The 26,643-nt window shown below is 37.2% G+C and overlaps 2 protein-coding genes across 2 annotated transcripts; one reads left to right on the top strand and one right to left on the bottom strand.

Moving 5' to 3' along the window:
- Positions 1–11,776, top strand: LOC149818691 (uncharacterized). The gene is made up of 3 exons (XM_089986463.1): positions 1–425; positions 11,265–11,401; positions 11,490–11,776. Exon 1 carries the CDS (start codon positions 37–39, stop codon positions 391–393), a length of 357 nt encoding a protein of 118 aa, XP_089842589.1. The 5' UTR covers positions 1–36; the 3' UTR covers positions 394–425; positions 11,265–11,401; positions 11,490–11,776.
- Positions 5,173–26,643, bottom strand: LOC149818692 (Alpha-L RNA-binding motif/Ribosomal protein S4 family protein). Its single transcript, XM_089986277.1, is given in 5 exon segments — positions 5,173–5,306; positions 5,341–5,483; positions 5,485–5,539; positions 5,542–5,750; positions 26,471–26,643. Coding segments are annotated over 5 exon segments (714 nt in total).

Consider the following 26,643-nt stretch of genomic DNA (forward strand, 5'->3'; position numbering starts at 1 on the left):
TGCGTTGCATGGTGTGGGAGCGACTAGCGAGTGGCGATGATGGTGAGCGACGAGGAGATATTGTCGGGGCTGGAGACGCTGCTCCAGCAGGCCGACTTCGCCGTCACCACCTCCGGCGACATCCGGTATCAGATCGAGCACAAATTGGGGGTCGACCTCTCCCACAAGCGGGCATTCATCCGCGACTACATCGACCTCATTGTCCACTCCAAGCGCATCCCCATCCCCTACCAGCCCCATCCCCAACACCAGTTCCACCACCTTCACCATGCCCACGCCCACGCTGGTGTCGACATCCTGCCGTTCCCGCGGAACTGCGACGATCTTGTCGACATTCCCGCCTTCGATCCCAAGTTGAATTTCGTTTGTCCCGTCAAGGCCGACATCCCCTAGGGTTCCGTCGTCACAGAGATGCCCAAAGACAGGTTTTTTTTCTTATTCTTCTTATTTTCTTCTTCATCTTCTGTCCCCCTCTTTTCACTTTCGTTTCACGTCTATTCGCCCCCTCTCTTTTCTTCCTTTGTTGCTCGCTGTACTTTTCTTTTTCATTCGTATCTCTTTTTTCTTGGACATTAAATATGCGAATTTTGCACGTCCGGCTGTCAGTTAGGGTTAGGATTTTTTAGATTGGAGGAATGTGCATCCTTTAGAACCATTTCCTATGTGAGTTTTGGGGATTGCAGGGGTGTACTGCTTTCTCTGTTGGCTTTTCTCTCTTTCCTCCGTCCTTTTGGATGATTGCTGTTGAAACGAATTACTTGTTTTCCAGTCTTCATTGGTTGGGCGGGGTATGGAAGAAATGGAATCTTCTTGGCGAAATGCTCTTAATTTTGGGACTGCATGTATTCGTACGGGCGGGTGCTTGTGTTTCAGAATAACCTAACAATCTAACCTGCATTACCCTGCTTTTTTTTGCTATTCTTTATAACTTTTTTCTCAAATTTATTCCATGATTGCTACTTCTGTTAACAAGGACGCGTGTCATCATGAGATTATCACCTAGGTCAGGTCGGTCCTGCTCACTGCTTTCCTTGGTGTGTTTTTCGATTCATGGAATTGGGTGGGATTGGAATCCAATTGCATCAAGATTTTTCTACCAAGAAACAGGGGATCGACAACATTTTGGGGTCCAATGTACCTTACTAAACAAAACAAGAATCGTGTCCCTACATGGTTGAATAGTCACCCTATTCTGCACGTCTATATGAGGGCCATGCTCTATTATCTTGTGTGACCGTGACACATTGCTTAGTCTTTTTCTATCCAATTGGAATAGGGGCTGAACCACCAGAATCACGTTTAATCAATTTAGGTCTTTGGTTCATTTGGATTTGTAAGAGGTGGAGATCGACAATGGGATTGTTGCTTTTTTTTTTTCTTTGTGCAATCCATAGGCTTGGACAAGTTCTTGGTGCTCCATCCCTGCGGTTTCTTTTTACTATGTGATACCTGAAGTAACCTTGGCAACTAGTATATAAATTCATGAATTCTGGTAGGATGGACAATCCCGAGTTGATGGAAAGGCTAGCATATACAGGAGATATCTATGAAGGGTTATTACTATAAATTAGTAAGATTTTCAATAACCATAAAAAAAATCATGTTTTCATGAAAATGGAAAAATCTCATTGATAACACACTATACTAACAAACAATATGTAGATTATGTTTGACACTGATATTGATCTTGGCACCCACTTGGAACTCTTCCAACATTATTATTCATGAGAAACTGTATTTTCAAGATATCATGATGATCAGCTGTCTAATTTTCCATAATAAAATGAAGAATGATCAGAATATTTGGTTCAGTTCATGTGAGGGGAATCATATTTGAACCAAGGAGTAAACAATTGTCTGTCAAAGCCACAACTCAATTCGAAAAGGGCCATATAAACAACTGAGTGATACAACTCACTCATAGAACCAAAGATTAAACGATCGTCTATCAGATCCAAAACAAGTTCCAAAATTGCACTCATAAATCGTCAATCTAAACCAGAGTTACCGGAAGCGCCCCTACAGTAGGGGAAGCGCGCTTCCCCGATACGCGCTACGGAAGCGCGAAACGTCGCACTTTCGAAACGTGTGGGGGAAGCATCCCCTTTTTTTGGGAAGCATGCTTCCCTTTTATGGGAAGCGCGTTTCCCTTTTATTTCCCCCACGCTTTCCCCTCACTTCCCTCTTTTTTCATTTTATTTTTAATTTTTTATTTTTTCACTTCCCCCTCGCTTCCTAGGTCGCTTTCAAGACGGTTCGTGACTCGCTTCTAAGTAGTCCCACGCTTCTTGCTTCCTAAAATTTTGAAAGTGCCTCGCTTCCCGCTCCAGCTTCCCGTATCGCTTCCCGCTTCCTCGACTGGCAACCGTGATCTAAACTGAGGTAAAGAAACGAGGTGCACATAACTTACCCCAACAAACATCTCTGGCTCCGCAACACTGAGGTGCACACAACTCAATTCGAAAAGGCCGAACAAAAATAATAGATGCATCGAATAAGAAAGTGATGGACTAAGACAAAACAAGGAGGCAATAAAAAACCTTGAAAATCCCTTTCCAAGGATGAAGGAAACAAGAATCAATTTGAAAACAAATGTTTCAAATCAAGAGTTTGAATTCTCAAATATGATTAAAAAATCTAAATGCAATCATATGACAAGATACAAGCAAATGTCCACCAAAGAATCCAAAGTGGACAAGCACATAGGACCACTAAGGGCACACACAATATAACAAATTAATATTTTATTAATATCAAGTATTCTAAAAGCATAATACTTAAATCCTCATGTGAGGCAACCCGATGTAAAAAGCATGTAAGATAATGTTCACTAAAGAGCCATGAGTCCTAGAAATAGCACAATCACAAGGCACAAATGCCACAAAGGTCTCTAAAGAGAGTCTTCACAAAACCTTTAAAATTACGATACACTAAGCATGTAGGATACAAATCATACAAGAGTGATAAGTGTACTCACTAAACTACTTAGGTCATGAACACCTCTCAAGGGGCAAAAACACAAGCCACAAATGGACACAACAATCACAAGGGCCAACAAGAGAGCATAAAATAAATATTTTAATAATCTTTAAAAAACACATTAAAATGCATTCATAAAACTCAAAGAAGAGTTCAATATAAGATCCACAAGGATGAGTGCATAATTCCCAAAAGGAACAAGTCATGCATGAAGAAAATGTGCTCAAAACCTTGTGCACGAATAAACAAACTTATAATGTGTACGTAAAATATAAGACAATCTCAAGTGCACAAAGATCATATATCAATAAGGCAAAATCATGTATACAAACCCAAATTTACTAAAATAACAAGATACTCATGATCACTAAGAGCCAACCACATATAATCTTAATATTTTTCAAATACATAAAGTATCTAAGTTTCACATAAGAGCATGTCAAAGAAATACAAGTTAAGCAAGATCTCATAACTATAGATCACATGTGTGAATAATACATAAAACCATTATACAAAATTTAAAAAGATATTTCAAATCATTTTAAACTATTTAACAAGATTGAAAAAACAACACCAGTATGAGTTCAACTAAGTCCAAGATAAGGATAAAAACACAATAAATTTTGAAAAAACAAGAAAACATAAAGACATTCAAAAGAGATCAATCATGTTTTTATGATTAACCAAGAAACAAGCTCTAATACCATGTAATAAAAAACAAGAGAAATACAAAAGAGCTACCAAGGGCATACAATAATCAAAAGGGAGTGCACAAGCCCACAAAGTGACTATACACAAGCCAATCAATGGCAAATGCATAAGATCGCAAAAACCACCAATGGGCATACACAAAAGAAACAAAACATAAAAATAATAAATCTTTATTGAGTTAGAAACTTAGAATGTGTAGGAAAGCATTAAAGAAAATAAGGACAAGAGGTCCCTTTTTATACACATTTCAAAAGGGGCCAAGGGAGCCCCATATAGCTGTTGGGCAGCTCTCAACGACTATAAGGGCTTTGACTAAAAAGCCTCAATCCTATTTTAAATAACAAAATAAGAATATAATAAAAAGGCAAATCTGCCCCCAATGGGCAGTACCTATTACATATTTATAGAATTACAAAATACCCCTGGAGGGTATTACTTATTACAAAAGAGAGAAAAACAAACATATATATCACTGTCACCGATATCGCCGATATTTTGAATATATCACGATATTATCGGCAATTTCATGCTTGCCGATAATATCGGGAATATATTGTGATATTTTCAAAATATCGGCAAATAAAAAATATCGCGATAATATCATGATATTTTTGAGTTTTTTTTTAATTTTAAGTTTGCATTTCCTATTTTTTTACGTTTTTTTGTTGTTATTTATATTTTTCAATTTTTTAAACTCCCGAGATTTATCAGCTTTTGAAAATCTCTCCGAGAAATACCCTTGCCGAGAAATTACCTTTAATGATACATGTGACTATGATATATATATAACATATTTTAACATCACTAGAGTTCTTATTCACATTTCTAGATAGGTTGTTAAGAGACATCTCATACTGCAATAATTTGGATCCAAGTTCTTTAAAAGAGGGAAGAATTGGGAAGCACTATAAGGTGGTAGAAAGTACATGGTATTCTAGTGCTAACTTGTTAAGGGTTTTCTGCACCTTGTCTTTGTTTGGAATCTCATGCCCCATGAGAGCAAGCTGATAAACTATGTTTTTGATCTTATTGATATGCTCCATCATGCTCATATTGTGTCCTTCAGATTTCTGAAACTCTCTCTTCAAGTACATGGCCCTAGAATCAGAAACCTCAAAATAAGTTTGAACTAGCTTTGTCCACAATTGCATAGCTGTGCAACCTTCAGGTATACTGATGAAAACCTCCTGTGACAGTGTGGAAGTTATATAAGCCATGAACACCGGATCCCTCTTCATCCAATTAACGAACTCCAGGTGATTATATGATTGGACGATTTGACAAGCCCTTTCTCATCTTTATCTTGCTACACAATATACTATGGCTGGACCACAACAGACCCATCAAGATGCCTTGATCGATCTCAACTCCTTATAAAAAAAAATAATCTGCCTTTTCTAGGTCAAGAAGTTGGTATTACTAAGTTTCTTGGAAACCAAGTAAGGCATGACAAATTCGGATGAGATGAATTGAGACTAGGATTCATGGCACAAGATTAGGAAAGCAATAATCAAGGAGAATAGTAATGGTCATATCTGAGTTGTTTTGGCCATGTCCATTTTTACTTCAAAGAGGAAGGTTTGGATCTTTCAATCTTATGCTGTGAGGAACGTGACCTATCTTTCAATCTTATGCTGTGAGGAACGTGACCTATCTCAGGTCCACTAGATACCACAGCTTTTGGTGTTCTATGATTAAACTCCGAATAGTGACTGGGTTGTTCTACCTTAGTAATTCCTCTCTTCCTAGTAAACCAATGGGGGTATCCAGAGTAATAGGTCGAATTACTATAAGAAATGATCATTATCAACAATAGGACTTATTGTTCGAGTAGGAAGATTTCAATTTTCTCTTTCCTTCTCTTCGATAGGAATAGGGATTTGAAATGATACAAAGTCCTCTTCATTCTGTTGCAAGTGAAGGAACTGTCTAGGCATACTTTTCCTGATCCGAACTTTCTTCTATCGAAGTCTTCTTGCATAGAAGAATGAGAATGCAACTGTTGCAGAAACTGGGATTTTAGTAGGAGGCGGTACCCCTCTATTTTGAGTAGGCCGAACCTTTCAAATCAGATTTGTAATGCTGAATCAAGGAATAATGAACAGAGAGGTGCACAAATAGCAATCACACATCACCACATCAGGAATTAAACACATAAGCTATAATTGATATCAAGAAACAGCTGCAGTTTTTTTTTTTCTTTTTTTTTTTTAGACCACTTTTTTGCTGCTGTCTACTTTAATATCGTGAATCAGCCCTATGTGAATATCACCAGACCTTGATCTCTTCAGGTTCACCTTCTTTTAATGTGATGAACAACCTTCACATTAATAAATAATGTAAGTGATGTGTGAAGGAAAAGAAATATCAGATTTATCAGATCTGATTAAAGGAAAAGGAATCTCAGATTCAACTAGATCTGATAAACCCAAAGTAACAGAAATAAAGAGACATATATGTGAATATCCAAACTAGCAATATTCACATATAATGAGACTAAGAAAAACCAGGGGAAATTTGAGACCAGGGGAACTGTTTATGAGATGAAAAATGGAGGTATTGACTCAAAAGGACAAGAAGAGAAACCTGTTTAACTTATTGGGAAACCTTTACAAGATGAGAAATAGACATATCAACCCAATAAAATAAGAGGAATACGAAAAGGACACAGAAAAAATCGAGAAAAAGAAAAGGAGGAAAAAGGATAAAGACAAACACAAAGACTTTGGTATCTTTTGTATTTCAGAGCAGCTGCACAAGAGGAGAAAGAATAGGGATGCCGCTGTTGCTGCACATTTCCCAATGTGGGAATGTGTGGCAACTCCTGTTTAACCTTTTAATATGTCAAAGTACATAAGAACCCCAGCATAACACAGAAAAATACATAACAATCAGGGGCAATAAAGAAGGAAAAAAAACTACCTATGAGAACCCAAAATACAAACATATCTCATCCAGGATCCAAACTCAAAAAATGGATCTGGATCTGATCTGGACCCAGTCATGGATCCAACCAACATAAGAACCCCAGCATAACACAGAAAAATACATAACAATCAGGGGCAATAAAGAAGGAAAAAAAAACTACCTATGAGAACCCAAAATACAAACATATCTCATCCAGGATCCAAACTCAAAAAATGGATCTGGATCTGATCTGGACCCAGTCATGGATCCAACCATCACGTCTCAATACATACTATTGATAGACCTATACTATCTGGTGAAAAAGTTATAGATGCTTATGTTATTAAGTTATTGAACCCCAAGGATGTTTTTGTCGTGGTTAGTTTATTGAGAAACATATCTCTGATTGAGTTATTCCAATGTGAAAAAACTAATATTCTAGTTCCTGCAATATGTGATTTTGCTGTTACCTTTTGCAATTTTCAGTCAACATATTTAAACACAAATTTACACTTCCCTATGTGTGAAAACCACCAAATGAACCAGGCAGATCTCACCTGTTTAGTTTGAATGGTATTTAAGCATGCCTGGAGATTGTATTCTCGTGCCATTGGGCATTGAGTGTTGTTGCGAGAGAGATACAAGATGAAGTTGACTGGACAGATGCAACAGATATTATGTGCTCTTTGGCTGAGTCCATATGATTTGTGAATGATGGAATGATAGCTGAAATTGGTTTAAGATCTATCAAACAATACAAGATATAATTTGAGCAGTGTATGTAAACATAATGGTAGATGAGGAATTAGAATAGGTGTAAGAAGTATGAAATGCGAAGCATGCAGCATTCAATTGACTGTGAACTGTAGAAGTCATGTTGGAGATGTCACAGCTTTATTTGTATAATCTTTGTTAAGTATTCCTCCTTGTGGTGCAAATGTTTCTCCCGTCTTGCTTCAAATAAAAAATGGAGCTCAATGCTGTTGGTGTTGCTTCCACTTACTGTTGAATGCCTTTTGCACACAATGATGCTATATTGATTAAAGAGAAATATAGCAGGTAAGAACTGAATACAGTAAGCCCATCAAATTCCACATCAACAATAGCTCCTTTGCAAGATATCCACCATTAATATGAGTAGTCTTAAAGTTGCTTATGCCTTGAAACTGGGACATTCTTTGGCTACATTAATTTTCATGCAGTGTAATGGCTACCTTTTTTAACTTTTTGTGAGAGAAGAATGCGGTTGCATCCATATTTTAGAAAAGTTTTGTGGAGCCAACCAGAGGCCAGCAATGAAAAAGTAGATTCAGCTTCAGACATAGAGGAAACTCATGAATTTAAGAGCAGTGGTTTAAGCTACCCATCATTTGTGGATGATGCCTAAACAGAGGTGGAACATCTTGCTGCTAGAAGATTATTGCTATAATAAGACATCATAGAGAAAAGCTCTGTTATTTTTTAAAGATTACTAGCTCTTGTAATGGCAACTTGATACCATCTACCTTAAAAGTAAGAAATACAATCCAACCTTTTATTATATCAATTGAGGCATGAGTCCGACTGATTCTATGATTGCCAAGGGGAGGCTTTGAACTAAGCCATCAATTAGCAGACATGGAATACTTATTCCTATATGAGAACCTTTTCTGCATGTCTTTTCTGGCTTGAGCTAAGTAACCGTGACACGGCTATCGGGCTGCCGTACCCGTGTCAACATGGGTATGGGTACCTGACGCAGTGCAGGTACACCGTGGGATGGGTCCTGCACTGCTCCGATTCGGGCCGGGTTTATTTCAGACCCGAAACAAAAACACGACAAAACAAAAATGTCCCCCCCCCTCTCTGTCTTCTCCCTCTCTATCGTCTTCCCCCATTCTCTTTCTCGCTCACTCTCTCGTCTTCCACCATTCTCTCTCGTCTTCCCCCCTCTATCTCGTCTTCCTCCATTCTCCCTCACTCACTCTCTCGTCTTCACACCTTTGTCTTCTCCCTCTCTCTTGTCTTCCTCCTCTATCGATTCCCCTCTCTCTCTCGTCTTCCCGTTATCTCTCTCGCCTTACTCCTCTCCGCCATAAATGCTGCCCCCCTCTTTGTTTTCCTCTCTGTCTAACTCTCTCTCTCTTCACCATCTTGTTCCCCCCCCCCCCCCCCCCCCTCTTATTCCACCCTCTCTCTCTCTGTCTCGTTTCCCCCTTCTCTTCGTCTCTTTGTCTTCGACTGCAACATTCTCGGCTCACCTGCGGTAAATAGATAATTCCTGTTAATTTTTTATACTAAAAGTATGCTATTTTGTGAGAAAAAATTGGTTTTCTTTTTTGTTGAACATGGGGATTTTGAAATGGTTTTATCATTTTGCCACCACTCTTGATATTCAGTAGACACATTCGGTCCAGGAAATACAGACAGAGAGATGAAGGAATCCCAAGTGTATTTGGCCACATGGTATGCCCCAGACCACTGATCCGACTGCAGATCGAATTCTGGCATGTGGCCCGCCGAGAAGCGAGTGTTGACACAAACTTGCCATTGCGAGAACTGTTTGAGACACCTCTCTGGCTGATAGTCGACACAGAAGAAGGGACCAAGCAATCTGTAGCGCTTGCTACGAGCATGAGTGTAACGAGGAGCTGACTCTCGCCTGTCAAAGTAATCCCAAAGGATCTTCTCCTGATGCAGACTCTCGATCACAGCTCGATACTGAATGGCAGACTTCGGCTTCTTACTGTTAAACCTGAAGGAACTGGCCTTTGATGGCACATGTTGCAGGAACCAAGACTGCAAGGCATACATGTATCCTTCCACCAGAATGGTCTCTCCAATGGCGAAACGAGCTAAGCCTCGGTAGAGAAAAGCTAAAGCTGCCATGAAAACTGAAAGTTGACGGGTCTGCTTGCTTCCCCATCTTCGAAAGAGTTGGGCGACTCTGACATCGATGAAATTCTGACCGTCCTGAAAGAATGTTAATCCCACTGTGTATAGGACCATGACATGCTGGATTCTGTCTTTCGCTGCTTGAGACAAGGTGTTAACTTTCTCGTAAGCTCTGTACTTGCAATAGAGCCCAAATAAGTCAATAAACTGACTTCCGTTGATCTCAGTGAGAGGTCAAGATCTGCTCTCTGTTGCAATGGCTAATGCTTCTCGAACATCTACTCCCTTGACGTTGATCAGAAATTCCTGCTTGACAGGATCATCTGGCTGACCAGCTGGCTCGGGCAATCCCATAATGTCATTGAATTCGTCCATCAGTAGAGTCATTTCTCCTCATGGAAACCAAAATGTGCAGGTACGTGGATTCCACCGCTCTGCCATAGCCTGAATCAGACTTCTGTTGATGGTTCGCTTGCCCACTGTCGATGTCATCTCCAATCCACAGTCATCCAAGTGGTCTGGAAACATATGCGAGAATGTGGCGAACCAAGAATAATACCACCGGGGGAAGAAGGAATGAGTCTGGATAACCCGATGATCCGGGGATCCATCTCTTATCTGATAGAAGATATGATCTCTGGGAAAGACAACATCGAGGGAATTGGACGTCATTGAAATAACACTGGGGCAAAGAAGAATGATGAGATCAGATAGAATGCAGGACTTACGGATAGACTCTTTGAAGAAAATAAAAATGGATAGAAACTGGGCTTCCTGAGACAAGTTTAGAAGAACGGAACAATAATCAACTTCTACAAACAGTAGCAAAGATGACCCACCATTAATCAAACAGAAACTTATGTTAAATAATTCACCTGACAAACAATGGCAACATAAATTTCTAACATGATCATATGCCCTTAAGAGAAGCAATTTCTGCCCATAATTTTCAAGGATTTGGAACAGTGAAATATGAGATTAGCAACTCAGTAACAAAATAAAAAAGAAAACAAAAGTTTGCAGTCCAGATTGTTTGTTATGTCCCTCTAACAAGCTCACAACAACATAACCACCTAGAAAGACGTGGCAAAACTTGTTAATTCTAGTTGATACTATGTTTATGAATGCTTTTTTATATTTCTGTTTGCTAAGTGCTAATTGTTAGGTATTATCATTATCTAAAATTGTTATTAGCTTGTTATAACTTGTTTCTTCAATTGTTAATCGGTTAGTTGTAGCTTGTTGCTTCTCAGTTTTTACTTAAATTTTGATTCTTTGAATAAAAGTTGTTAGCATGTTACTAGTTTAGTTGCTTGTTAAATTATCTTTGAAGTTATTTTGTATTTATGTGATATTTAATATATATATATATATATAGCCGTGTCTCCCTACCCACATTTTTTGGAATTGCCGTGTTGTACCCTCCGTACCCGCACCCACACCCACACCCGCACCCACACCTGTACCTGTACCAGGTCACATAGGGTTTGAGACTTTGCATGGGATGAATATGTATCAAGTTTTTGTGCTTCATTCTTATGCATAAGTTGTTTATACATGTAATTTTTTTTTTCAATCTTGTCTACTTCATTAACTTGCTTATCAATTCTAAATCTTTCAAGTTTTCAATATGACTAGTATATAAGGGGACACAATACGGGGCCAAAATGGATTATCCGTGTGATATAGGGGCTACTCTGCCTGGAGTTCATTGCAGTTGCTTTTGGCCTGTGGTGTTTGCAAAATGTGTGGTAATTTTACTTGCAAGTCTGTTTCGTGATCTATATTTGCAGGATCCATTAAACTCGGTGATAATATGTGACTATAGGCTTCGAGAACTTCTTAGTTGTGAAAAATTTGCTGCTGGGAGCTTGCCAGAGTTGCTTTCACACCATTTCTTGAAGCGATAATGCAATCAGATTGTAAACTGGTTGGTTAACTTTAGTGATTTAATTTTCTTTTTTAATTTTATCATAACCTTTTCATTTATCTGATAAGTTTCTTTTGCCATGTAGTAGGGTGTTGTATATCAGATTTGTTGCATGTTGCAATTCAAAGATGATCCTTGTTGCACCACCTAACTGCTGTGCAGACTCGTGCTTTTCTGTTTCTGTCAGTTAGCCCTATTTATCAGCACAAATCAGGGACTTGACTAATCCACTGCAAAGAATTTATAAGCTAAGAACTTAGTTTGTGAGCAGCCGGGGTGAAAGTCTCCATTAATTTTAACACTTGATTTCTATGCAATAGTATGATTAGCATGTTGTAGTAAGAGAAGTGTTTCTCAAACTGTGCTAGCAGCACCAGGATCGTTTTTAATCATTGTAAGATCATTGAGTCTTTGCTAACCTTAATACAATCCTCTGATTGTGCCATTATTTGATTGCGTCCAACCCAAACCTGTGTGCGTGTGCATTCGTGCCAATGCACGTGTGAGCTCTAAGTGAACATGGGTTTGAAGCTCAGGGACAAAAGGTAAGCGCTGTAGAATCTTAACCAAAGGGACTTCGTTTTCATTTGGGTTAGACATGATGTATGCGTTTTTACTTCTCTAAACAAAGCATGACGTTGTGAACGTAGTAACCTTTAGCAAACAGGAAAAAATCCCCAGTATGATTAAAAGGGTCATAGTCCAGTAACTAAGAATAGTTTGCACCATCTCTCTCTCTCTTGGTGTTCCTTTTTTTTTCCATAAAGGGTAGTTGGTGTGTGTGTGTCTCGGGGGGAGGGGGTGATTCATCAAAGAAAGTTAGGATCAAAGCTCCGATACTACATCTTAGTTTGGTGGTTTATCGGCCTATGTTAAGTGCTCATCTTGATGAATACAATAAAGTAGAAGACAAACACAGGGGTTTGGGTTAGATACATAAATGAAACTACCAAGTAGAGACTTCTGGAGCCAGTTGAAAGAAGTCACCGAGTTTTGTCCTGAATGGCTCTCAACCAGCGTATCCAGATTGTATTGTTTGAAGAAACGGAGAGCTACTTGGGATCCATGCTTGCTAAGCAAAACACAGGGAGTAGCAGTTGCATATCAGGAATTAGTAGATCTGATGAAATTTGGTGAACAGCGGCTACCAAGTGATGACCTGAGTCCGATCTTAATGCATAAGCAATACCGATACTAGAGTGTATTTTGACAGAAGCTACCTGCAAGTTGAGGTTTCCAAGCTACGTGGGTGGTCAAGCAGTGGCCACAAAGGTAAAATCTGATGTTACCAAAAAAGCTTGATGATATTCTTTGAGCATGCAATCTCATTCATGGTGATTATCAAAGTGTAGTGTGCTTGATCATGACCTATAGTTTTGCAAATGAACCAGATTTTCCAAATAACAATATGGAAAACTTGAGACCAACTCTGAAAAAGCCATTGGTGAGGAAATCTGGTAAGAAAACAAAGTTGGAATTCTTCATGTAACAGGCCTGATGGATGAGAAGTTCTCTGTAATTTGCATGTGACAACTTCCCAGATTGCAATAGCGATCAGGCAACTAATGAAGATGCTGTACTGATACCTCTGCTTGTTACACAAGTAGCAACCATTCGGTAACTGAACACCTAGGTTCTGTAAATAATCTTGTGGCTAACCTATTGTTACAGCACAAATAAAGAGTCTAGGCCGTCTGCGTGCCAAAGGCCATGTAGGATTGTGTTGGCGAATCTCGCTCCAAATGAGCTGGTGAGTGATAGCTAAATTTGTGTTGTTTCCATACAAACTTATCCAAGTTGAAACTGAGTTGGATCTGAACAAACTAATGAAGCAGGATTTAAGGATCTGTACTGTTTGTAAACCAACATAGCTTTTTCATCAAAGCAGTGTAATTGATCAAAGATTTGGCCGTTGGAGATGGGATCAAGATGTGGTAACAAAGTAGACTGCTGTCATGGGTCTGTCCAAAGCTTTTCAATACAGAGTCTAAAACACCAGAGAGGATATAGAACACCATGCCCAGGTGGATACACCTTTCCATGCCCATTAGCCTTGAAGGTAAAGTCTGCATGACCAAAGGCTCTTATATGTCAGATATTTAGCTCTCATGCAAGTAGCCTAAGATGACAGACTATTAAGGATTTGACAGGCAAGATATGCTAGAAAGATCTTGTTAATATCCTTCAAATTCTTAATGTCAACACCACCTTCTGATTTGGGATGACAAAGTGCCTCTTGTTTTATTAGGTGCAAATGTCATCCATCATCTGAGCCATTCTTAATGTCAACACCAGCTTGGATTTCCATCCATGGAGCCTTTTAACAACACTAGTTAAAATATCTTGTCCAAGGCTTGATTTGAGTTTACCTGAGAAAAAGGGAGAGGCCAAGATATCTAATAGGAAGAGATGCTAAGGGCCATTGCAGAAGAGATTGGAGTGTGTGTGCAAGAAATTGAGGAGTTTTCAGTGGGGTAATTAAAGATTTAGATGGGTTGATTTGCATACTTGCTCCAGTGCTCCTGATTCAAATTCCTTAAAGATGGATTTGAAGGAGAGGATAGATTCTGCATTGGCTTTACTGAAAAAATGAAACACTGCCTGCAAAGAAAAGGGAGGCGGCAGGGTGTACGTATGGTGAGATATCTTGGGAACAGAACTTTGCTCCTCAATAACTGCAAGCTGAATTCTCCTTGACAGACGTTCCACAACCATGAGAAATAAGTAAGGAGAAATGGGGTTTCACTCAAACAAAGCTCACGAACACCACTGAAGGTGGGACCCGCAGAACCATTGATGAGTATCTTGGTATTCTTTTTCCCAAACGCATTTTACCATTCTTCAGATGCTTGCTCCAATGGGAACTTAATTAGACGTTTCATCGGTGCGGGATACAAATTATTTTGAACGGAAATCCTTTTGGCAAAAGCCGTTAGATGCATTTTTCAATGCAAGCTCAATTTGATCCGTTCTGGTAGGAGCAGCTAGTGCATGTCACCTTGTGTTGGGACGTTGCAAAGTTCAAAATCCCAACGGTATCGTTGTATGACTGGCATAGTGACAAAAGTTAAAAACGGCAAAATCTAGGCAGGCAAAAACTCGGGAGATTTTGAAAATTTTCATAAATATCGCTATCTTGGCAAAAACTCTGGAATAAAAAATAAATTTTAAAATATAAAAAATAATTTTTATAAGAAAATATAAATAAAACACATTTAAAAATAAAAAATTACTTGGACACAAGCATATTGCGGAAACGTGGGTGTGCTTCAAGTGACTTCTTGATCTCAGAACCTACTTTAGGCTAATGGTTTCTCTCATTACAAGCAAAATGTAAAAATACTGACACATATCTTGATTGCATTAAAACTTTTGAATCTGTTAATTAGGGAAGATGTGTACACGATTCATATCAAGTAATGAATTATGTGTTAGATTTCAGTAATTTAAGAAATATGCAAAGCTTCTTAGTTGACTTTTGATTGTTGGCCAACTAATGGTTTTTGTCATCACAAGAAAAAATTTAAAATGTTGGTACTTATCTTGATTGCATTAGAACTTCCGGATCTGTTAATCAGGGAAGTTGTGTACACGGTTCATATCAAGTAATGAATTGCATATTCTAGTAATAACATCACATATATTTTTTTTTCTCTATAGAGATAGATTTTAGTAATTTAAGAAATGTGTAAAGCTTATTAGTTCACTTTTCATTGTTGGTCAGCTAATGCTTTCTGACGTTACAAGCATAAAGTACTGCTATCAAGAAAAAGAATATTTTTTCACTCATGCATGTGCATGTGTATATGCATTGGCGTGGCGACTACAGGTGTAGGCCCACAAGTGCATTTTACTTGTGGCTGCACCTGTAGTCGCCACACCAATGCAAGTGGGTGGGTGTGTAGATGCAGATATTATCCATAGAAATCATTATAATTTTGTGTGCAGCCACATCGATGAGGTGGAGATCTTTGTAGGATGTTTTTTATTTTGATGAGGTGGAGATCTTTGTAGGATGTTTTTTATTTTGATGAGGTAGAGATCTTTGAGGGTCTAACCGAAACCACATCGAGCTCTGCCAACACACAATGTCTTAGAAAATTTAAATGTGCTTTGCTAGTTAATTGACAAAGTTGTTCCATACTATTTCTATGTTGATGTGCCCTTACCAAGTTTGAGATGGTTTCTAGTCATTGTTGAAGCTGAATCTTAGCATAGGGTCTAAATGGGTCCCTACTCCCTGTGACACAGGGAACCACTCATAGTTTATGCTTCTTGCTATATTTAGATGCACGGTATGTTACCAACTCTGTGTGTAAATGCATGTGTGTGTACACAAGTGGGTTTCACATCTATGATATTAAGGGTGTCAACGGGTTGGGTTTGGTTGAAACCAAGTGGAACCAGACTTGGACCATATTTTCAGTGTATGGTATCCGGCTTAGACTCAGGTCTAATCGGGTCTACTATAAGAGAAACCATGCCTGGATTTGATAATAACTACATGAACCATACCCGAACCATACCCAGTAAAATAATATTTTTATCATTTTTACATTGAAAATTTGTGGGTATTAATAGAAACTTGAGTCAGGTTCGGGTTTGGTATAAAATTTCACAAACTATACCCAGGTCTATGTATTAGAACCGGAGTGTTAATGAGTATTCTTATTTGTCACCATACCCGAACCCTATATGGTTTGGTCTGAGAAGGTTCGGGTAAACCTAACCTGTTGACACCCCTACATGATATTAGTGCTTACTTAAAAGTGGGTTGGCAAGATTGGATAATTATGCATTTGATTTGCAGATGCTTCTTTGTTCTTGTTGTTAAAGTTGTTGGTGGAGCGTGCATGCATGTGTCAGTTATTGTCCAAACATGCTTTCACAATTTTGTTGTTAATGAATAGATCACGTGATTACTTTTTCTTTGAACCATGTACCCTGTCACTGTATTTCTAATCAAATTAATGGTATGCTTAAAGAAGTGGTTTGATGTGATGCACTAATAACTTTTAGGTCTTGCTTTCTTGGGAAGCTAGTGAAGGAATATATATAAATTAAGATATATTTTGGGAATGTATTCAATAAAAAGTAATTACTAACCTAAGTATATATTTTGGATAAATATTTAGTGAATGAAATTATTGTATAGTGGCCTTTTGTTCTGAATGGAGGAGATATGTCATCATTGTATTTCTAATCATAATGATAATGATGGTGCGCTTATAATAGTGGTTTGACGTGATACACTGGGTACTCTATTTAATTCATAATAACTTCTACCTCTTGCTTTCACTAAAAGTTAGTGACCTCTTCCTAAGGAATAGATATAAATTAACCTCTCTATTTTGGGAACGTATTCAATGCAAAGTAATTACTAACCACAATATTTTAGATAAATATTCTATATGAATAAAATTATTGTATAGTTGCCTTTTGTTCTGAATCGATAAGATCTAATGCTGAATGCTCCATGCTACACGTATATTTTGGAAGGTAAATCAATACAAACATCTTATCACACACGAGTATGTGCATGGATTAAAATGAGTTGGCTTGGGTTTAGAATTGAAGGAATCCATATCTGAAAACTTGTGAAGTAGGTTATATGTTCCCCCGAAGATGCACTGTTTGGGGGTCTGAATGAACGCCATGTATATAAGCATGTGGGGCTTGTATCCTCGTGTATGTCTGCATCACTTAGCATCGGAGTCTAGTGCGATTGCAAAGACTTAACTACCATTTTTCACAATTCTCGCCATGAAACGACGGTTCAAGATCCTCTGTCTAAAAAAGTGAAACGCCGGTTCCAAAAAAGAACAAAAATGTCTTCCATGCAGAAAAGGGAGGATGATGTTAACTCTTTAAAGTCTAAATGTTTCGTTTTTGCCCTAAGCAGTAAATGTTTGCACTATCTGCTGTAACAGAAGCTCCCTCTGACGACATACCCTTTGCCATCGTCTGCTAGCGCTGGAGCACCCTTTGTCGTCATTTGCTATCGTCGGAGCACCCTTTGCCGTCGTTTGTTGCCGTTGAAGCACCCTTTGTCGTCATCTGCTACCGTCGAAGCATCCTTCGCTATCGTCTACGCAGTGTCAACATCGTTGCCACCATCGCCTGTGTCTACCTTCTAGGTGTTTATCCTCCACTGTCGGATTACCAAAACTTCTATCATTTCGGTGAGTTTCGTGTAACGTTTTGTTATGCAAACAAATCGATTTATAAATCTGAATGTTAAATCTTACAACTGGTTGTACTATTCATGCTAAATAACGCTTAATTTCATGTTGAAACAAATCGATTTATAACTATCCACCTTCTGGGCATCAAAAAACAGTTAGCACGATTTGTTCTTATGAAGCAACAACGATTTATATGTTTGAAGCAGTAACGATTTAATGAAATTACCATGATTTGTACTTAAATTTGATAAATTGTACAATAATATTTACGTATGAAGCCCAAACATTACAACGATATATACTTATGAAGGTTGTGATTTCTACAATGATTTGTAAGTTTGAAGCAGTAGCGATGTGTATTTATAAAGTTACCTCGATTTGTACATAAGTTTGCTAAATCTTACAACGATGTTTACTTATGAAGCCAAATATTGCGATGATTTGTAATGATGGTGATTGTTTAACAAATGAGATAATTTGTAATATTATATACTTGAGGGGGAGGGGGGGGGGGGTATAACATATAATGATGCAGTTAAATTTATGTGTTGTGTAGATTAGCAATGGCTAAAGCTCGTCAGATAAGAAATCCCTCATCGTTCAATTTCATGACTATTACTAAAATGATCCGCCAGTTCCATCTATATGAGTGTTATGAAAGATACCAAAATATAATAAATATTGAGAATAATAAAGAAAGAGACAAAGCGTTGGAATTGTATTATGTGGACCATTATCCATCAGATATTGAGGCTGAAGAGCAAATGAAGCATGTGGAAGAACTAAAGATGAAGAAGAAGAAGGATGACGAAGAGAAGGAAAAGCAAAGGAAGGAGGAGAAGGAGAATGAAAAGCAAAGGAAGAAAAGGCAAATGAAGAAGGAGGAGGAGAAAAAAAGGCAAGGAAAGAAGGAGGAGGATAATGAAAAACAAAGGCAAATGAAGGAGGAGGAGAGGGAGGGGGAAAGGCAAAGGAAGAAAGAGGAGGAGAGGCAAATGAAGGAGGAGGAGAGAGAAAGACAAAGAAAGAATAAGGAGGAGGAGGAAGAGGAAGAGGAAGAGAAGGAAAGGCATTTGAAGAAGAATAAGGAGAAGTAAGAGAAGGAAAGACAAATGATGAAGATGAAAGAGGAAAGGCAAATGAAGAAGCATCAGGATGAGAAAGAGAAGGAAATGCGGAGAAAGGAGAAGGAGTGGGAGGACGAGAAAGAGAAGGAAAGGGAAAGAAAGGAGAATGAAGATGAGGAAGAGAAAGAAAGACAAAGGAAGGAGGAGGATGAGGAAGAGAAAGGAAGGAGAAGGAGGACGAGAAGGAAAGGCAAAGGAAGGAGAAGGAGGACGAGGAAGATAAGGAAAGAGAAAGGAAGAAGCAGGAGGAGGAAGAGAATGAAAGAGAAGGAAATGAAAAGGAAGGAAGAAATTGAAAAGCAGAGAAGGAAGCCGAATGAGCGAAGGAAGGAAGAAGAAAAGTAGAGGATGGAGGGAGGGAATGAAGAGGAGAAAAGTGTGACCAAGGTACATAAATCGATCCTATTTATCATGATTTACCGTGATAGTTATTACTATGTATAACGATTAATGTGACAACAATTACTATGTATAGCGATTACTGTGATAGCAATTACTGTAAATGATTTAATGTGATAGCAATTACTATGTATAGTGATTACTGTAATAACGATTACTATGTATAACGATTACTGTGATAGCAATTACTTTAAACGATTTAATGTGATAGCGATTACTATGTATAACGATTACTGTAATAGCGATTACTGTGAATGATTTACTATTATAGGTATGATTATATACAGCGATTACTGTGATATCGATTACTATGTATAGCGAGTGTACAACGATTATTATTTATAGTGATTACTGTGTACAACGACATGTAGAAGTATAAATATGACTAATTTTGATTTGATACGAATAATATGCTATTTTGTGTTACAGGGAGGTCACAAGAGAAATAGAGCACCTGATTAAAAGCTCAGAAGGCGGTGTAAGTGGCTTGTAGTTCTGTCGTGGTATGGACAACTGAGTGAATATTAGAAGGAACGATTGCAAAATATTCACTTCGACGACCTTCTGGACCAGCATTCTTTTGAAACATGTTGGAACACCATGACCCACCTGGTAAATAAGTGAAATAATAAGATGAACACATTCCAGTTTGATTCTTTTAAGATCACCATGAGCCTAGAAGATGTAGCACGGATTACGAGCCTTAAGTGCCAAGAAAGTGTTGTCCTATTATGGCATTCAAACTATACCGCAAGGGACAAGTGCATGGCCCTTTTAGGAATGTCGATGGAGGACTGAAGGCAATGTATTTCTGGTGGAAGCAGTTCCACATTGATGAAAGTTTATTCTTTCTTTAATAAATGGGAAGACCGGTCCACTACATGTGCATCTGAAAGAACTGACCAAGAGTTGTGCAGCTTCTTTCTTTATTTTCTGATTTGTCTGGTTCGAGGATAAGTTACCTGTGGCTGCAATTCTTGGAAGACTTAGATGAAGTCGACAACTATGCATGGGGTGATGCTATGCTTGCACACTTATGCAGTCAACTTTATCGTGTGAGTAATGGTATAAAAACCATCACAAGGTTTTGGCCATTTATCCAGGTAATTGTTTATTACATATTTTGTAGTTCTAAACTATGATCGTTGAAGATTATAGTCTTACTAATATATTGATTTTGTAAACCTGGTTGTGAGAGCATATTGTCGCCTTGCATCCTCAGTGTGGCTCTACGATTTATGGTTTTTCAAAAATCGGCCGGTGGCTTAGAATAAATGTAAAGCAAGATAATGTTAAGTTCATTTTAGATGGTATGAAATTAATGAGGAAAATGGTTTAAAATGGTTTATAATCATTTCAGCATTTATCATTCATTAGTATAAATCGTTGAAATGTTAAGCATTCTTACGTAATCATCGCTGCAGGATTTTGTCTTTGTTAGAATCATTCTAATGTTTAACATTCTTAAGTAATGATCATTGCAGGATTTCATATTCCTTAGTACAAATCGTTATCGCTTTAGCATTTAACTTTCATTAGTGTAAATCGTTAGCATTCTTAAGTAATGATCATTGCAGGACTTTGTATTTCTTAGTACAAATTGTTCTAATGTTTAACATTCTTAAGAAATCATCCTTGCAAGATTTTGTATTCCTTAGTACAAATCGTTATCGCTTTAGCATTTAACTTTTCTTAGTGTAAATCATTGTAATTATTAGCATTCTTAAGTAACGATCATTGCAGGATTTTGTATTACTTAGTACAAATCATTATCGTAAATCATTGTAATCATTAGTTTTCTTAAGTAATAATCGTTGCAGGATTTTTTCTTCGTTAGTACAAAGCATTGTCGTTTTAGGATTTAACATTTGTTATTGTAAATCATTGTAATATGTAACATTCATTATTGTAAATCATTTTAATATAAAGCTCTCATTAGTAACAATCGTCGTAATATATTTAACACTCGTTATTATAAATCATTTTAATATTTAGTATTCATTAGCATGAATAATTATGTTTATACCTAAACCATAATCTCAAATGTACAGTTTGTGTGAAGACCGTATGGAGATGGGGAGGACGAGGACCAAGAGGTTGTTGCTGAGGCTACGAAACTGTCTGGATGCGATATTTGGATGTTTAGCAATTATGAAGCTGAGTTACAACATGGTAGTCGAGTTCTTCTACAAGTTGGCTTAGAATAGTCTACCCAAAAGTAGCCTGTGGAATTGAGAAGAAAGATGAAAAGTGATGGGGCTAGGAACGTGAATTGGCACGAACGCTTCAGGGAACAATTGGATAGCTGAAACAAATGAGGTGTTTGTGCCGTATGATTATAAAGAACGATAATATGACCCCAACTATTTCAAAAAATATTGAGAACCCATGTGTCAAAATCTGGAGATTGAGAATAAGCAACGTGGAAATGTTGGGAACCCATGCGTCCCTCCTATTCCCCTTCATGTCATCTCCGAGCATAGAAAATACATCCATCATGTCCCTCCGACTACAACAATGATTCCCTCAGTTGCAGTACACAATGAGGAGTGAACACAACTCACAAAAAAGAAGGTAGTCTCTGCCACAAGGTTGGAGATGTTGGAGAGGGAGAATAAAGAGTTACAGAAGCAGGTGAGGAATTTGGGGAGACAATATGATACACTGGTAGAGATGATGACCAATGTTTATAATAAGATCGAGGGAACCAAGAGGCCACCGAGGAAAGAGAATCCACTAAGAAAAAGAAAAAGACAATTTGTATGTCATAGTCCATCTGAGTCGTCAAGTGCCACTGAATAAATATTATATGATTTTTTTATCCTGATATTTATTTGTTGTAATTCTATAATTCTTTGTTATTCTATAACTTTTTTTTGTAAAGTGACATGCTATAAATGTATAATTCTTTTTTTAATAAGCGTAACATATAAGTGCCACTGAACAAATCGTTGTAATGCTCGACCTTCATAAAAAAATTTAAAGAAGCATTTAGCGTTGTGTACTGCGTAAATTATGAATTACTTTTACGAGTTGTCTTCATATCATGATTTATATAAACATTGATAAAAGACTGAAATGATTTGTACGTATAAAGACTATGTACTATCACGATTTGCTTGATTCTGATTGCCTTGCAACCAGTTCTATAAGCGATCACAATTTATTTTTTTAAAAGGTGTTCCATCATGATCTATACAACCATCCCACCAAAACCCATCAAATAGTCGAGCTTTGTCTAAGCGAATGATATATTTCATCACGATTTACAAAATGACTGATTCATAAATGGCGGAAAAGAAAAATAAACAAATTGACACAATGTTAACACTTAGTAAAGAACAAATCGAGTTAATTTCAATGATACAGACGTCATTGTACAAATCGCTCTGGGACAATATCTGATATAACGATTCAAATACAGTATATGTACAATGATTTGTCTTATCGTGATTTACAGTGACTGATAAAAGGCGAAAAGTAGAAAGATAAAATAAATCGACACGATGTTTATTGGTGAAGTAAAAATCTAAGTAACTTGATAAATACAAATCGACTTAGAAACATAATTCGTGACCTAGTTGCAAATCGACACGATGTTTAGACTTAGTAAACTACAAATCGTAACTTAGTTGCAAATCGATTTCACTGTAACGATACGTGCTATCGCGATTTTCTTGATACTGATTGTCCTATCGTGAATTAATTTAACGAGCTTTGTATATGTGAACAATATGTCCTATCATGATTTACACAATGACTGATTTATAAAAGGCAGAAAGAAAAAACAATAAACAAATCGACATGATGTTTAGACTTAGTAAACTATAAATCGAGTTAACTTCAACGATATATTACAACCACATTCATTTACATGAGTATTTAGTTACAATATATCATGACCAATGGTTTGTCTTAAATACAATACATGACCATCATTATCAAAGAAAACATACATCATCAACATCAACCCACGTCCAAATAGTGATGTGCTTTGAAACATACATAATCATCATCAACATCAGCACCTTCAGTTTACTGAGTGGCCTTTGCTAGTCACTGGGAACGATAGAAGGCAAATCTATCTACCAATGGATATCCTTATCTCTTTGCAAGTTTTTTTTTCCAGCACATTTGTACCTCTTGATTATGCATAGACTTGTTCCCATGTGTTCCTCCTAATATATAAGAGATGCTTGAAGGATCTCTAGGTGGATCCTGGAGAACTTTTGCATCCTTCTCTGTCACATGCACCCTGTCACTTTTACAAAGATATGCAGCTGCCTTTTGACATCCACTTCTACCAAATATCTTAACATCAAAATCCAAATTACCATTATATTTGAACACCAAAAATTCTTCAAATTGCAAGGAATGACATGCGACAAATATTGGCCAACCATTACAACCACATTCATTTACATTACAACCACATTCATTTACAAAATACATGAGTATTTATTTACAATACATCATGATCAATGGTTTGGCTTAGATACAATATATGACCATCATCATCATCAAAGAAAACAAACATCATCATCAACATCACCCCCATTTCCAAATAGTTATGTGCTTCGAGTGCATTCTAGGTGCGCATGAAATCCAACTTGCTAGTACAGAAAATAGATAAAGGTATGGATCCCAATAGGCAGAGAAGATGCAGCCCGCACAACTAGCATATTTGTCATGAAGTATATCGAAGATTAGACATATATTTTTCCAACTACGAAGTATGGTTTGCTAACAATGGAGGGTCCGACAGTAGGAATAGATCAAATAGATGGTCATCAACATCCCTCTGTCTATCATGCAGAATATCTGTGCTTACTCCGGTATGACAGCAAAGATTAAGGATGATTATGGTCGTTATATTCTGTGTAAGCTTTGTATACTTTACGATAAATACGCCATAGTAGTATGTATCATGAATATATCGATATATCTACAGAAGATAACCACTATAATCATCATCAAAGATTATGTAGATCTTTCCTCATGATGTGAAACAACTATGGTATCAACATCAAACCTCATCTATCAAGCACAGGTAGAAGGAATACAGAAGAACAAAGAAGAAAGAAAAATACAAGGAAGAAGGAAAAGAAGAAGAAAAAGAAAAAAGGCGGAGGAGAAAAAAGAAGAAGAAGAAGTTGCGCTGCCGCCGAAAAGAGGAAGATAGGTTAAATAGATTAGGGTTTGAGACCTGGACAATGGGTCAGGTCGGGTCCGGTCGGGTTTTGCATAGAATAGGGTTTTACACAGATCTATATTAGACTAGATAAAGTAAAAATCGATGTAACTTTATAAATACAAATCGATTTACAACTTGATACCGATTTAAGTAACAGTTGCAAATCGATTTCACTGTAACGATTTGTCATATCGTGATTTACATTTTGGAGTTTTGTCTGTGTTAACAATTTGGTTGTGACATAATTTACACAATGGCTGCTAAAAGACAAAAAAGAGAAAAAAAATAAATTGACACGATGTTTATTGAACAACTACAAATCTAGTTAACTTGATAAATACAAATCGACTTATAACCAAAAGAATTTAAGTTTCATAATATAACAATATTTATCCTATCGTGATTTACTGTTACGAGCTTTGTTAGTATGAACGATATGTCAAGAAAAATAATAAACAAATCGACATGATATTTAGACTTAGTAAATCACAAATCGAGACTTAGTTGCAAATCGATTTCACTGTAATGATACGTGTTATCGCGATTTACTTGATATGTCCTATCGTGTTAACTATTTTTGTAAAAGGCAGATAAAACAATATTTTTTAATTTAATTAATACGCAATATAATTTATTTGCGTGCAGTTTTTAAAACAGACGGTATGTGAAACAATGTTTCCTTTATATATGAATGACACATCGCACAAGTTCAGGAGGGTGTCACTTCGCTTTGATTCATGATTAAGGAACAGGCAAACTAACGTGATTAGGGTTTAGGGTTTATTGTCCTATCGCGATTTGCTTTTACGAGCGTTGTCTACGTGAATGATATGTTGTATCGTGATTTACACAATGACTGATTCATAAAAGGTGAAAAGGAAAAACAATAAACAAATTGACACGATGTTTAGACTTAGTAAACTATAAATCGAGGTAGCTTCAAAAATACAAATCGATGTAACTTCATAAATACAAATCGACATCGTTCAGAAAGGCAAACAAAGACATATCATTGTCGGGGTTCAGGGTTTAGGGATTTAGGGGTTTAGGGTTTAGGGTTTTAGGGTTTAGGTTTTGGGTTTTGGGGTTTGGGGTTTAGATTTTAGGTTTAAGGATTTTGGGTTTTACGGGTTTATGGTTTAGGAATTTAGAATTTAGGGTTTAGGGTTTAGGGTTTTATGTTGCAGGGATTAGAGTTTTAAGGTTTAGGGTTTAGGGTTTTATGTTGTAGGGTTTAGGGTTTTATGTTGTAGGGATTAGGGTTTAGAGGTTTAGGGTTTAGGTCAAAGATGTTTTGGGTGTCAACATTGACGAGTGGATGTTTCGCTTAGCACACGATGCTCCTTTACAAAATAATGACGCCGATTATGGCGTATTTGTAATGAAGCATATTGAAGCAATATACAATGGACGAGAACCTGATTTTGACACTGTATGTTGTACACTTAAACATGTTCTATTATCCTCTATTATTGAGGACTCAATTTATATATTGGTGTCACATTACCTTTTTGTTGTAGGATGATATACCTAGATTCCACACAGAACTATGCAAAAAATTGATGGAGTTTCTAATTGTGGAAGAGAAAAAACTCAACCGGCAAGAATACCTAGAAGGCAACGAACGATGCGACCCCCCAGGAGTAATATGATGTACAAAGACTTCTAACAGAGTTTGTAGACTGTATATACAAATTTTGTATACAAATTTTGTAAGGTTGTGTATACAAATTATGTAAATCTCTCTGGGTTGAAATAAAATTTTAATTTTACTAAACACACCAATAAGTCGGATTGTTATTTGTAGCAAAAGACAAATCGTTGTCTCCGACATAGTCATATTTTTGTAAATCGCTATAGGATATTGTCTTGTATAATGATTCTAATACATAGATTAGGGTTTTACATAGAATAGGGTTTTACAGAGATATATATTAGGGTTTTACATAGATTAGGGTTTTACACACGTGTACCTCTTCTTCTTCTTCTTCTTCTTTGTTCTTCTTCTTTGTTCATTCTTTGTTCTTCTTCTTCTTATGTCGTTCTTTTTTTTTCTTCTTTGTTCTTCTTTGTTTTGTCTACTTGTGCATGATAGACGGGGGGTGATGCTGATAACCGAGGATAGATCTGTTCTGTCTACTTTGATATACTTCATAACAAATACGCCACATTTGGTACATCTTTGTTGCCTTGGTTGTGCTTGACCATTGGATCAATTCTAAATGGCATGTCAGGTGGAATGCTGACATATACTTTGAGGATGAAAACATCTATGTTTTCTTCAATGATGATGATGATGATGGCATCTTCTGTGTAAACTTCGATGATGATGGTCAT

The sequence above is a fragment of the Nuphar pumila genome, chromosome 13 (genome assembly GCF_984573655.1).
Source record: "Nuphar pumila chromosome 13, dmNupPumi1.hap1.1, whole genome shotgun sequence".
NCBI classification, from domain to species: Eukaryota; Viridiplantae; Streptophyta; class Magnoliopsida; order Nymphaeales; family Nymphaeaceae; genus Nuphar; species Nuphar pumila.